This window comes from Empidonax traillii, unplaced genomic scaffold (genome assembly GCF_003031625.1).
Source record: "Empidonax traillii isolate 1590-97213 ecotype Southwest subspecies unplaced genomic scaffold, ASM303162v1 scaffold1771:size125107, whole genome shotgun sequence".
NCBI lineage: Eukaryota > Metazoa > Chordata > Aves > Passeriformes > Tyrannidae > Empidonax > Empidonax traillii.
In genome coordinates this window covers 107044-120983 of record NW_020956964.1, presented here as the reverse complement: position 1 = coordinate 120983, position 13940 = coordinate 107044, and the positions used below count along the sequence as shown (strand labels likewise).

Genomic DNA, 13940 nt, shown 5'->3' with positions numbered 1-13940 from the left:
TTTTTAGCTGATTACCCAAACGCCGTTAATTTTAAGGCATAAATTGCTGAGATTTTTTTACAAAACCACACCCAGAGCATCTTCACATCCCCTTCATCCCACTGGCATCTTGTTGCTTTTCCCAAGGGGGATGATGAGCTGAGGGCAGGGACTCCCTGCAGCAGCAGCAAGTTTGTTTATCCCCCTGGAGCTTTGATTTGTGCCTTTCATCAGCAAAAGAAAAAAAAAAAAGGGGGGGGGGAAGTGGATAAATCTTCTGGAAGAGATGATTTCTCCGTGTTCCCTCCAGCGCAAAGAGGCATCTGAGAAGGAAGGAAGGAAAACTCCCTCCCAAGTGTCCAAACCACCTGTGAGAAACCACTCAGAGAACTCCCTTCTTCGGGTTTGAGCATCCAGAAATTCCCTAATCCCTCACATTACCCCCATGCAAACCCTGCTGAGGAGGTGAGGAGCGCGAGGAAATCTTGATCGGAGCCCTGAAGGTCCTCGAGGAGCACAAATCTGAGGTGAGTCTTGTCCTCCTGGCACTTCAGAGCTTCCCCTCTGTGCCTTTCCAGGTTGTTCCAAAGCCCTGCCCCTCATTGCAGGTGCAGTTTGGTTCCCATCGTTGCTCCCACGGAGCTCTGGACTTTATTTTATGAGATAAAATTCCCTTTGGTGGACCAAAAACCAGCGGCTTGGTCTTCCAAAAGGGAGGGAATCCGTATCCAATGGCACTCAACAGCTGGAGCACAGGGAATGCTCTGTCCTGTCTGCTCCCAGCTCTCCTCCCACAGCAATTTGTCCTCCCAAAAAAAGCGCCAGCCCTGCCTTCCAGCGAGGTCACTTCTTCTTTGCTGGGGCCTTGGCATTCCCAGCAGCCTTCCCATTGCTTTTGGTGCCTCCTCCTGCCTTTCCTGCTTCCCCTTCTTTCTTCCCACCACCTTCTTTCTTGTCACTTGTGTCCTTTTCCCCCTTTTCTCCTTTCCCCCCCTCTTTTCCTCCTTTTTCTTCTTTCCCCCCTTTTTCTCCTTTTCCTCCCTTTTCTTCTTTTCCTCCCTTTTCTTCTTTTCCTCCCTTTTCTTCTTTTCCTCCTTTTTCTCCCTTTTCTCCTTCTTTCTTTTTGGCCCCATCCTTCCCTTCTTTCTTCCCTTCTTTCTCCTCCTTCTCCCCATCCTTCTTCTTGTTCCCTTTGGATCCATCTTTCTTCCCCTGAGCCGCGTCCACTTTTCCAGACACAGTGGGAACTTCTTCCTTCTTTTCCTCTGTAGGCTGAGCTGTTGGAAGAAAAAAAAAAAAAGAAAACAGGAAAGGAGTTAATTTGGGTTGAAAACAGCTGGGAAAAGCTCAAAATTCCTGCTCCCTGCTTGGGACAAATCTTGGGCAACGGGAAAATATTCTGCTGGGGCTTTTTTTCCTCCTGTCTGCTCACTGATGGGCAGCTTTTCATGTCTTTGGTTCCAGAAGGTAAGGGGGTAAATAATAATCATTTCAAGGGCTGATTTGTGGATTTATTGGAGGAAATGGCTCCCCTTGGTAGGAACTGATCCATGAATGTTAAAACACAGCCCATGAACACTTCCCAGTAATGACTTGGAGTTGTCTCCTTCCACAAGGAGGAACAGAAACATCTCTTATGCAATTCAGGACAAACCTGCCTTGGATTGGGGGGTTTTGGGAGCTTTTTAAAAAATTATTTCTCTGTCTGTGGGCTGTGCCTCCTTTAATTGGATATTAAGAAGGAATTCTTTATTATAAAGGTGGGCAGGCCCTGGCACAGGTTGCCCAAAGAAGCTGTGGCTGCCCCTGGATCCCTGGAAGTGTCCAAGGCCAGGTTGGAGCAACCTGGGCTGGTGGAAGGTGTCCCTGCCCATGGCAGGGGGTGGCACTGGATTATCTTTCATGTCCCTTCCAACCCAAAGCATTCCATAATTCAGCAATTCCACGGTTTATTTTACATTTACCAGAAATATCCCTTTAATGTGGACATCAAAATGAAGTGTCACCCTCTGACCTTCTTGGGAGAAGAACAACACAGACCCTTCCTTACAATCCCAGGGGAAATCCTGGCATCTCATGATAAATAAAAAAAAAAAAAAAAAAAAAAAAAAAAAAAAAGGAACCAACCCAGCCCATTTTCTGCTTTCTGGATAAATGTGACAGAAACCAGGTGAACTCCCAAAATATCAGCTGGAGCAGCCTCAGAGTGCAATACTTGGAGATCTCCCAGGACCTGGACAGTAAATCTGCACCCAGAGCAAAGGCCAAGTCCTGCTTGTTCTTCTCCCCCCAGGCTGGGAGACAGAGCACAAACAAATCAATTTTATATCTCAATTTATCCACTCGATCCCCTAAAAACCCATTTAATTTACTCCCAATAGAAGGGCTCATCCTGTCTGGCACTCCAAAAAAAGTGCAGGAAGAGCCAGTTGGCACCTCAAATATTCCATCTTAAGAGATGTGAAGTGTTGAGGGGGGGGAAATAATGCCAAGAAAAGGGGAATATTTCAGCACTGTGATATATCCATGACTGATGACATCTGACATCACTGGCTGAGTGAGTCCTTTGGGGCCTCCCAAGTAGGAATCACATCCACTTTTATTTTCCACCTTGGATACAGGGGTGGAGTCTGGACAAGTAGTGCTGGCACACTCTTACCCCCCATCTATCTCCACAGATAAAACACTTCTGGAGAGGTGATTCCCATTCCAGGACCAGTTCCCTCAGGGCAATTTGGGGAGATTTAGACCTGCCAAGTCCAAGAGGACCAGGAATTTGGTGAGTTATTATCAAATATCAGCAGCACATTATCCATCAACCTCCTGCCCCGCACCAGGGCCAGAATTCTGGAATTCCCAAAGGGTGGCCAAGCGTTTCACTGGAAAAAAAGGTCTTTCAGGGAGGTTTTGTGGTGCAGCTGATTCCCAAGAAATCGATTTCTTGGGCTCATTTTTTTTTTTTCAGGAGCTCCTGCAGCAATAATTCACCCTGGTGTCGTTAAATCCACACCCCAAAATCCAGCCTTTGGATGGAGCACGTGGATGTGCCTGTGGGATGGAAAGGTCAACATTTCTCAGCATTCCGGGCTGAAACAGCCATTTTGCTGCCCCAAAAAACCCTTTCTGCCTCTTCTGGATGTTCTTATCCTTAATTTATTGGTTTTCCGGAAGTAATAGCAGGAAGAGGATGGGGCAGCAAACGAGGGAATTTGGATTCCTGCTCTTTACAGGCATTTTCCTTCCCAGCCTCTGAGATCTGCTGAGACCTGGTCTGCAAGGACTCAGAATTTGGGCTTTTTTGGGCAGTGAACCAAAGGATACTTTGATTTCCTGCCCCAAATGTGGGCATTTTCCACGTGGGATTGCTCAGACAGGTTAAGACTGAACCAACCACACCTCTGGGTGACCTTGGACTTTAAAGCAGGTTAAATTCAAGTGGCCAGTTGGGTTCTGCTCCAGAGAGGGGTCTGACTGTCCTCAGTTCATGGTCAGATGTCAGGACACCTCCGAAATCCTGAGCTTTGGGTGAGTTCCTACAGGTAAACCCTTTTAGTTGTGCATTTTGCTGGTGTAGGACTAAACTGCTGCAGTGATTTGATTTCATCTGCCTCTTCCCACGATTCGTGGACTGAAACATCCCATTTTTGAACGAAGGAAACTCGCAGTTTTTAGGAAGCAACAGGTCACAGAGTTTGCAGAGACACAGGAAAGAGAGGGAAACAAAGGTCCTAAAACCGGAGAAAACAGAGGCCAAACGCAGAAAGGAGAAGCAGAGAGTCCAAGGGCTGGTGGATCCCAGCGGGAAAGAGAAGCCACAGACAGACAGGCAGGAAGGCAGATTCCCTAATTTCCTTGCAGGGCCATTTCATCCTCTTCTTTCAGCACAGGCAGGGAGTTGAGAGGTCTGGGCTGGACATGACCAGAGAGAGCAAGGAGAGTTTCAGTAGAGCCTGTGGCACAGAACCAGGAGAGGAGAGTGAGAGAGCAACAGAGAGCACAAACAGCAACACTCCTGCTCAGCCCAGCAGGGTTAAAACCACCCGTGGGGAACGTGGGACTCCAACAACTCCTTCCTTTTTTTTTTTCTTTTTTTTTTTTTTTTCCCCCTACTGACACCCCCTAAAACCCAAGGGCTGGCCCTTAAAATTAATCAGCCCCCCCTGGAAAATCGAAAGATGGAATTCCTTGTTGCACTCTACTGAAAGGAGGGAGGAGGGAGGAGGTTGGGCTCTTCTCCCGGGAAAACAACAAGTAGGACAAAGGGAAATGGCCTCGAGTTGCACCAGGGGAGGTTCAGGTTGGATATTGGGGAAAAAATTCTTCACTTGGAGAGGGGTTAAACGTTGGAACAGGCTGCCAGGGGAGGTGGTGGAGTTCCCATCCCTGGAAGTGTTCAGAAAACAGGTGGCTGTGGCACTTCAAACTCCGGGTTAAAGGTGGGGTTCGGCCAAAAGTTGGGCTTGATGATCTTGGAGGTCTTTTCCAAGATTTTTCCGCTTTCCAAGGAGTTGGACCAACGGAGAGAGGCCTTTTTATCTGAATGTCTGTGCGTGCTGCCCCAAATGCAGCAGGTTTGGGTTAACCTTAACGCCGGGAGGGGGTTTAAAGGTGGCACCCGAGGTCCCCCACAGCGACCCCCACCACGGGAGGACCTTCTCAGGAACGAACCCCGGAGCAGGAGGAGGGTGTGGGGGTGGGCGTGGGCAGGGCAGGTACCTCCAGGGATCTCTGTGAGCTCGTTGAGGGGCGGCACGGTGTCCAGCTTGTCGGCGTAGTTCTTGGCCGCCTGGCGCTGGGCGTAACGCGCCTCGATCTCCTTCCTGGTGCGAGGGATGCGGCACTTGAAGATGCAGCACAGGGTGATGACTGCGAAGGGAGAACGGGGAAAGGAGCCTGTGGGTTAGGCAAGGGCGCTCCTCTGACGCTCTCTGAGGCTTTCTTTGGCCCAAAGCCCTCGATTAGGGACGGCGTGGGCACCAAAATCATCCCCAGAGCACCCCCATTGAACTGCAAAGGGGTCCCAGCCTCATCCTCCCACCTCGGGATGATTTGGGGCGTTAGCTCAGCTCTTACACCCGCTCCCAAAACTGCCCCTTCATCTTCACCCCATCCCCTGACCCGCTGTAAGACTCCAGTCCTGGGAGCTGCTGGCCCGGGGGCTCAGCCAGGAGTTGAATATCTAGAGTTTATATATATATTTAGATATATATATACTTATGAGTTTAATATCTAGAGAGAGAGTTTATATATATATATATATATATATAGGAGTTTAATAGCTAGAGAGTTTATATAGAGAGGAGTTTAATATCCAGATAGAATTTATAGATGTACATATATATGAATTTAATATCTAGATAGAGAGTTTATATAGAGAGAGAGGAGTTTAATATCAAGAGAGAGAGAGTTTATACATATAGGACTTTAATATCTAGAGTTTACATATACATATAGGGGTTTAATATCTAGAGAATTTATATATATATAGGGGTTTAATATCTAGATAGAGAATTAATACATATATAGGAGTTTAATATCTAGATAGAGCTTATTTGTATATATATAGGAGTTTAATATCTAGATAAAGAGTTTATATATATATATATATCTAGGAGTTTAATATGTAGAGTTTATATATATATATGAGTTTAATATCTAGAGAGAGAGTTTATAGGTATACATATATAGGAGTTTAATATCTAGATGTAGAGTTTGTATACATATATAGGAGTTTAATAACTAGATATAGAGTTTCTATTGATAGGAGTTTCATATCTAGATAGAGAGTTTATATATATATATATATAAGGAGTTTCATATCTAGAGAGTTTTTATATATATATATATAGGAGTTTAATATCCAGATGGAGAGTTTATATATACATATAGGAATTTAATATCTAGACATAGAGTTTATATTTTTTAATATATATATGTGAGTTTAATATCTAGATATGGGGCTCCTGATGCCATCAGAGAATAAGCCATGGGATTGTGGTCAAGGGATTTCCTAATTAATTGAGGGGAGCAAATAAGGGGACTTGGGCCAAAACCTCGGGTTTGCAGTGGAGGTGCTGGGAAAGGGAAGAACCCATATGGAATTATGGAATTATGGAATTATGGCAGGGATGGTGTTTAAGGTCCCTTCCCACCCAACCATTCCATGATTCCATGAAGGTGTATCAAGCCCTAAATAACTGCACAGAAACTCCATGAAAACATCGAGGTTTAAAATATTTATATTTTCATGTAAATATATATTTATATTATATACATATTTATATATTTATATTTTTATATATTTATACTCCAGATGCTGTTTAATCTAAATATAGTTTATATAAACTATAATATAAATATATATTCATATATTATATATATTATATAATATAAAATTACATATGTAATATAATATTATAGAAAAATATTATATAGAAGAAAGTAGATATAAAAATAATATAATTAAATAAATATAAATTAAAAATATATAAAATATAATATAGTTTGTAAAATAATTATTATATTTTACTAAAAAACACTCCTGGTTTCCCCTCTGTCAAACCACAGAAAGCAGCAGAAGAAACATCCTGAGAGACAAACTGTAATGGAGAAATGTTCCATTTTCTTAATTTTCTCAGCTTTTCTACATTAATAATCCACGAGTTTATCCCAATCAGCATGAACTGCACAATTAAAACACACTTTTTTTTTTCCCCTTTCTTTTAACACCACCTGTAGATTTTTTGGCTGTTTGTCTTCCACAAATCACTTTTTTCACCTTTTTTTTTTTTTTTTCCCCCTCCTCCCCTTTTCGGTGCCACAAAACACAGGGTGTAAAATTCAGGCCCCTCCTTCCAAAGGAACATTTCTGGTTTAAATTAACCAGTCAGGGCTGGTCCTGCACGGGACGTTCTCTTTCCACACTTGAAATTTGGAGCTGACAAGGGATCAAATCGTTGCTCCTCTGCCAGGCTGAGCCTGGGAAATGTCATTTTCTGGGAGGGAAAACAGATTACTTGGTGCTGCTTTCTTAAAAGAGTCGATTTTTTGCTCTCTGTGATGATAAAAGAGTTATTTATATTTACATATTTTATATATATTTCTATGTTATTTCTATATATTTATATATATATTTATATGTATATGAAAATATATATTTTTGTGCTTCAATATATATTAAATATATTTTCCTTGAGTTGGAAAATAAGGAAGAGGCTCGTTCCTTTCTGGATTTTAGCCCATTTTCGTTATTTTCACACTTTTCACTATTTTATATCTCCCTAATAATCAAATCCAATATTACTCAGGCTGGAGGAGCTGAGAAATAATAACTCCCCAAAAAATAATTCTACCAGCAGCAGAGCAAATGTTAAACTTGATTTTCCCCCGCAAAGATCAAGATGTTTGGGATGAAATCAGGGCTTTGCCTTTGCTCCCACTGGGAGAAACTAAAATATTTGGCTTCCTAATTGAGGTGAATTAAAAGCACACACTCGAAAATCAACGAAAAGAGGTGGGTGGGATGTAAATCAAACATCCACCTGACCCCCTTCTCCTGCTCAAAACTCACTCCAGGGAATTCACCTCAGCAGCAGCAACACGGGGCATTTTTAAACCTGGGAAAACCAGGAAAGGAACAACTGGGAGGTGGGAGAGATGAGCTCGGTGCAGCATTCCAGGACTCGGCATTCCCAGAAATTCGAGGGAAATTGGCTGCAACCCCCAGCAGGTTTGTCCCTCTCTGACAGCTGCAGCAAACCCAGGCTGCCAAAGAAGATTTTAATGAACATTTAGCAAAGGAAGCCCGAGCTGCTGGGAGTTAATTAGCAATAATAATGCAATTAATGCTGATTTATTCCCCGGGTTTAGGGCAGCCCCTGTTTAAAGGCTTTGGGAGAAGCAAAGCCTGGAGAGTTGGTGCTCGAGGAACTGGTTGAGAGGGCATGGAATGACAGGACAAGGGGGAATGGTTTGAACTGACATGGAATAGGTGGGATATTGGGAAGGAATTCCTGGCTGGGAGGGTGGGGAGGGGCTGGAATGGATTTCCCAGAGAAGCTGTGGCTGCTCCTGGATCCCTGGAAGTGTCCAAGGCCAGCCTGGAGCAACCTGGGATAAGTGGAAGGTGTCCCTGCTTGGAGCTGGATGACCCTTAAGGTCTCTCTCAACCCAAACCATTCCATGACTCATTGAGATTCCTTCTATTTTTTATTTTTTAAAGTTATATTAAAAAAAAATGTTGTCTTTTTGAACACAGGCTTCAAATTTGTGTCAGTGAAGCCTCCAGGGTTTCCTGGGCCGTATTCCAAGGCAACATTTCCCCTCCCAATGAAATGCCATCAGCAAAGGCATCCCAGGAAAACTGGCCCTGCCACGGCCCTCGTGTGGAGCTGCTGCTGCCCCAGGGATGAGCAGCTGGAAGATGGGATGGGATGGGATGGGATGGGATGGGATGGGATGAGCAGCTGGAAGTTGGGATGGGGTGGGATGGGATGGGATGAACAGCTGGAAGTTGTCCCTCAGCCTCCATCTCACGGCATCTTCTGCCAACTCAGCTTCAAGGGGAGAGGCTTTGAACGTGCAGATCAAACAGGAGCCAGGAATTGGGAAGGAAAAGCTGCATTTTCTGCCCCCAGCCCCACCTGGGATAGTGGGAGGTGTCCCTGCCTTTGTCCCTTTTGAGATGCATTCTCAGAATCCTCCTCAATCCTGTTTTTTTATCCCATTCTATTGCTCCTCTTCCCGTGAAAAGCTAATCCTTGGATTAATGTTCTCATTTCCTAGAAAGAAATAAACCCCAGGAGCCAAGGAACAGAGAGACTGCAATCCCAGTATTTGTGCCAACCCCAGTTCAAGCCAAACATGTTTTTAGGTTTCTCCACCTCTGGAAAAGGCCCTGAGGACACCCTGGAATAACTCCTGGCAGGGGTCAGGGCTGCTCCAGGGTTTGCTCAGCAGCTCCACAAGTTGAATTTCTTCCTGAGGGAGAATTCCTCGTGCTCCTGGATTGAACCCCCCCCTTTCTGCAGGGAGAGGGGATCAGGGTGTGGAATCACAACTCTCCTTGGGATCCACCTGCTTCTCGTTCCCAGGCTCTGCCCTTGCCTTTCCCCACTAAACTAAAAATATCCTTTATATTTTTCCCCCCCTTTTCTTTCTCAATTCCTTCAATCCAGTGACTTTTTGATCTTCTTCCCCAACGAGCTGAACCGAGTGGGTTCAGTGAGAGTCTGGAAGATCTTTCCTTTCTCCAAGCACTGAGCACAGGGGAGCAATTCATTTATTTTTATTTTTTGGCCTTATTTTTCCCCTCCAAACCTTTTGTTTTCCAGGGATTTGTTTCCAGACAAATTCCTCCTTAGGGAATCTCTGGGCTAGGAAATGTTTTAAAGCAGCAAACCTGGAGCATCCAGGCAAATCCAGGGCACTTGAGGCCACAGGTCAGCTCTCCTATTTCTGTGGGATTAATAAATTAATAAATTAAGTAAAGCATTAATATCTTTTTTTTTTTTTTTTATCTAAAGCAAACCCTAATTATCCCACTTATTCTTTCATCTGGCCATTCCAGATGTCTCCCCTGAAGGCCTCTCAGGGCAGGTCGAGAGGAATCATGGCAGAAAAAAAAATCCATATTGGATGTTTGATCCGGCAATTGGAGCTAATAATTAACCCAGAATTAATTAAAGCAAAGAATTTATTAATTAATTTAAAAAGCTCCTGATGGATTATACTTTCTGTCTCCTTCTGGGGGTCTCTTATGCAAGAAGTTCCTAGGCTGGAGCTCTCCCAACCTTTTATCCCCAACTAAAAGCTCGGAGCAGGACTGGGAGGCATTTTTGAGGCCAAAAAAATGGGATTTTTAGGGAATAAATCCCCGTTTTGGGGTGGAATCCAATGTTTCTACGGGGAATTTTGGGGATATTTGGGGATTTGGGTGGGTTTGGAGGTATTTTGGGGGATTTGGGGGGAATTTGATGGGGCTTTGGGCGGATTTGGAGGCATTTTGGGGGGATTTTGGTGACTTTTCATGGGCTTTGAGGCTGTTTTGATGGGATTTTCAGGGATCTGAATGGATTTTGAGGGAATTTTGGAATATTTGGGGTATTCTGGTGGGATTTGGGGGAGTTTGGGAGGATATTGGGATGATTTTTGGGTGTGTTTCCCATGTGTTTCGGCTGGATTTGATGGAATTTGGGATTTTTTTTGGAGGTGGGTTTGCAAGTTTGGGAATACTGGAGGGACTTGGGAAAATTCTGGGATACTTTGGGAGATCTGGGGGTATTTTAGATGCATTTTACGCGTATTTGGGGATATTTTGGTGAAATCATTGGCTATTTTAGGAGGACATGGGGCTATTTGGCTGGAATTTGGGGATTTTAGTGGGGAATTTTGAACACTGTGGGATACGGGGCTGTTTTGGTGGAATCTGGGGGTTTTTTTTGGGAATTTTTGAACAGCTTCCCACCCGTAATTAATTGCTAGAAAAAGATGCTGGTCCCTACATTCATTTACACCAGCTGAGAAACAGGAATATGGGCTCTTGTTTTCCCTGCCCTGGGAATCTCCAGAATCTCTGTTGCTTGGTGTTAACGGGATATTTTAGGATATTTTAGGCTTTTTACGGGAATGGAAAAGAATTTGGGATTGCAGATGGTTTTCCTGCCTTTTTCTGATGTGCTGGTGCCACCTGGTGGAAGGCGCTGAGGGCAAGAGTTGGAAACCTCACTTATACAGAAGATTTATTTCTATTTTTATATATTTATCTTCTATAAATCTTCGGTGTAACGCACCCATTTTGTTAGCTGGAAATTATTATTTATTAACTTTTATATCTAAACGACATTTTAAGGCCCACAAGAATGTTTATGGTACCATAACAGCTTTCTATTATTCCAATTTATATCTAAATTTACTATTGAAGTTTTAGAAATCTTTATTGTTTATCCATGTTTTATTTATGGTTTATTTTATTGTGTTTTTTTTCTTTGTATTTATAGATTTATTTTATTTACTTTTTGGTGATTTTCTTTTGCTTTTCATTTAAAAGATTTATTCATGAATATCCTGAATAGATTTATTCTATTCAATTTTTATTTTTAGTGAGTGTTTTGTTTTTTATTTATCTATTTAGTTTATCTTTTTTTTTTGTGAGTTTTGTTACTTTTTATTTATATACTTCATTTATTTTTTATTTTTAGTGATTTTCTTTTGCTTTTTATTTATAGATTTCTTTTTATTTTTAGTGGTTTTTTTTTACTTTTAATTTAGATATTTATTTAATTATTTTTTTATTTTTAGTGGGTTTTTTTATTTGTATATTTTTTATTTTTGGTGCTTTTTTACTTCTTCCATTAATATATTTATTTTTAGTGATTTTTTTCTTTTTTCACTTTTTTATTTTTAGTGGGGTTTTTTACTTTCTATGTAAAAGCTTTTTAATTTATTTTCTATTTTTAGTGTTTTTTTGCTTTTCACTTCTAGATTTGTTTGATTTTTTATTTTATTGTTTTTCCTTCTCGTTTATAGATTTATTTTCAGTGACTTTTTACTATTTTTCGTTTATATATTTATTTTTACTGATTTTTTTGCCCTTTTCATATATTTACTTTATTCATGTTTCATCTTCAGCATTTTTCTTTTCATTTATCAATTTATTTTACTTCTATTGAATTTTTAGCCATTTCCCCCCTTTTATTTCCACATTTATTATCCAGATTATCCTTATATTGATTTTATTTCTCTATTTATTAGCCCATCCCACGGGATCAGTGGAGATTTTGGGAAGCACCATCCTGGTGCTTGGATGCACCTTGGATGATAGAGGATTAATTGCTAATTAATTTAATTGTGATTAATTCGTTGCTGTTGTCCCCAGATTCCCCCTGTGTTGGCAGCAAAGCCCTAAACTGACTTTATTTCACGTTGAGATGCACTAAATCTATTTATCATCGAGTTTCAGCCCAACAAAACCCTTCCAAATCTCCTACAAACGCTTCCCACCTCCTCCTCCAATAATAAATATATTTTAGGACTCTGATAACGCCCTGATTTTGTTGAACTCCCTGTGTATTAGTGGGAACTCAACCCTTAAAATAAATATTAATTTATTAAATCCCACAAAACTATTTGTTTCCTTGTCCAAACACAGAACCCAAAAGCTATTTTAGTTCCCAATTTGCTGCTTTCAGAATTTTAAATAATCAGGCTGTAACTTTCTCTGTATGGTATTTCCAATACATTTAATTTTCGGAGTCGGGGGTTGGAACTTTGATTTTTGTGGGTTCCTTCCCACTCGGGATATTTTGTGATTTTTAGGAATCAATTTTTATGAGCGTTGGCTGCGATTTTAGGAATCGATTTTTTCGGGGGTCTTTGCTTCTACGCAGGAATGAGTTTCCAAACAGGGAAAGGAGGAGGTTCAAAGGAATTCTGGAGGAGTTTGGGAAGAAAATAATTAGCTACACACTTTGGAAAGGTCAAAAAAAAATGGCAAAGAAATGGATTTATTATGTTTGTCTCGTATCAGACTGATGGAGTTTTTGCTGTGTGAAGTTTAGCTGGTTCAAGGAGAGAGCAGAAGGTCCTTCCTCAGGATTTTGGTGGGGTCATGAGGTGGCCTGAGGGATATTCCTGTAAGGAAATTCATGAGAGGGGGTTGCAAGGCACAGAGAACCTGGTTTAGACTCTTCCCAGAGAGGGAAGCCCAAAAAAAGGAGGTTTAAAAGCCCTAAAAAACCCCAGGTTTAGAAATCCTGAAAGCCCTAAAAAAGGAGGTTTAAAAGCCCTGAAAAAGGAGGTTTAATAGTCCAGGAAGCCCTAAAAAAGCAGGTCTAAAAATCCTGAAAGCCCTAAAAAAACAAAAAAAGCAGGTTTAAAAGTCCTGAAAGCCTCAAAAAGGGAGGTTTGAAAGCCCTAAAAAAGGGGAAGTTTGAAAGCCCTAAAAAAAAAGGAGGTTTAATAGTCCAGGAATCCCTAAAAAAAGCAGGTCTCAAAGTCCTGAAAGCCCTAAAAAAGGAGGCTTAGAAGTCCTGAAAGCCCAAAAAGGGAGGTTTGAAAGCCCTAAAAAAGGAGGTTTAAAAGCCCTGAAAAGGGAAGTTTAAAAGCCCTAAAAAAGGAGGTTTAATGGTCCCAGAAACCTTTTAAAAAGCAGGTTTAGAAGCCCTGAAAGCCCTAAAAAGAGGAAGTCTGAAGTCCTTGGTACCCAGAACCTGCTCCTGGAAGGTGTCCCTGCTCCTGGAAGTGGCACGGAACTAAAAGCCCTTCGAGTTCAAACCATTCCATGATTCCCCGAGGAACAGGATGGAGGTGGAAGGGATGGTAACTGGGATGTGGCTGGGACTTGGGGCAGCCCCACAGGAGGGCACAGATGGGCACAGGGCAGGCTTTGGGCCGGATCCAACGTGGATTTGGACACGGGATGTCCGTTCCCGCGGGATGTCTTCTCCTGTGGGATGCCACCGGTTGGTCCCCGCTGGTGGTTCCCTCCAAACCCACCCCCTGCCTCTCCCGCTCCACAACCCCCTCACGGACATCCCTGGGGGCCCTCCAGGAGCAAATCCTCTTTTTTTTTTTTTGGGAGGGGGGGTGTTGGGATCGAGGACTTACTGACTGATAGGACGAAGAGGGCAAAGATGCCGACCACCTGCCAGAGCCTGAGCCCCCAGATGACCACGGTCTCCGAAGTCACGGGGTCCGGCTTCTTCTTGGGGGGTTCCGTGGTGGCCTGGGGGGAGAGAGGGGGACAGAAGGGACACGGCCCTGGCTCTGGGGTGGTGGCTCCCCAAGAGTCCCTGAGGACCAGGAGAGGGTTGTGGGCAGAGATTTGTTTGGGTTTGAAATTTTTATTGGTGGTTTTCGGGGTCACCAAGTAGGTGTTTCTGGTGTTCTTGAGGTCCCTGGTTTTTTCTAAAGAGCTCATTTCTTTGGCTCAGGAGGGAATTTCTTGTATTTTTTTTGTCTTT

General features: G+C 42.7%; 1 protein-coding gene across 1 annotated transcript in view; it reads right to left on the bottom strand.

Moving 5' to 3' along the window:
• Positions 1-751: 751 nt before the first annotated feature.
• Positions 752-13940, bottom strand: part of TMIE (transmembrane inner ear) — a 20765-nt gene continuing 7576 nt past the window's right edge. The window contains exons 2-5 of the mRNA XM_027908625.1: positions 13585-13702; positions 4696-4845; positions 1077-1256; positions 752-974 (exon numbers count right to left, since the gene is read on the bottom strand). Coding sequence (XP_027764426.1) covers positions 823-974; positions 1077-1256; positions 4696-4845; positions 13585-13702 — 600 coding nt within the window. The 3' untranslated portion in view covers positions 752-822. The remainder of the gene's footprint in view (positions 975-1076; positions 1257-4695; positions 4846-13584; positions 13703-13940) is intronic.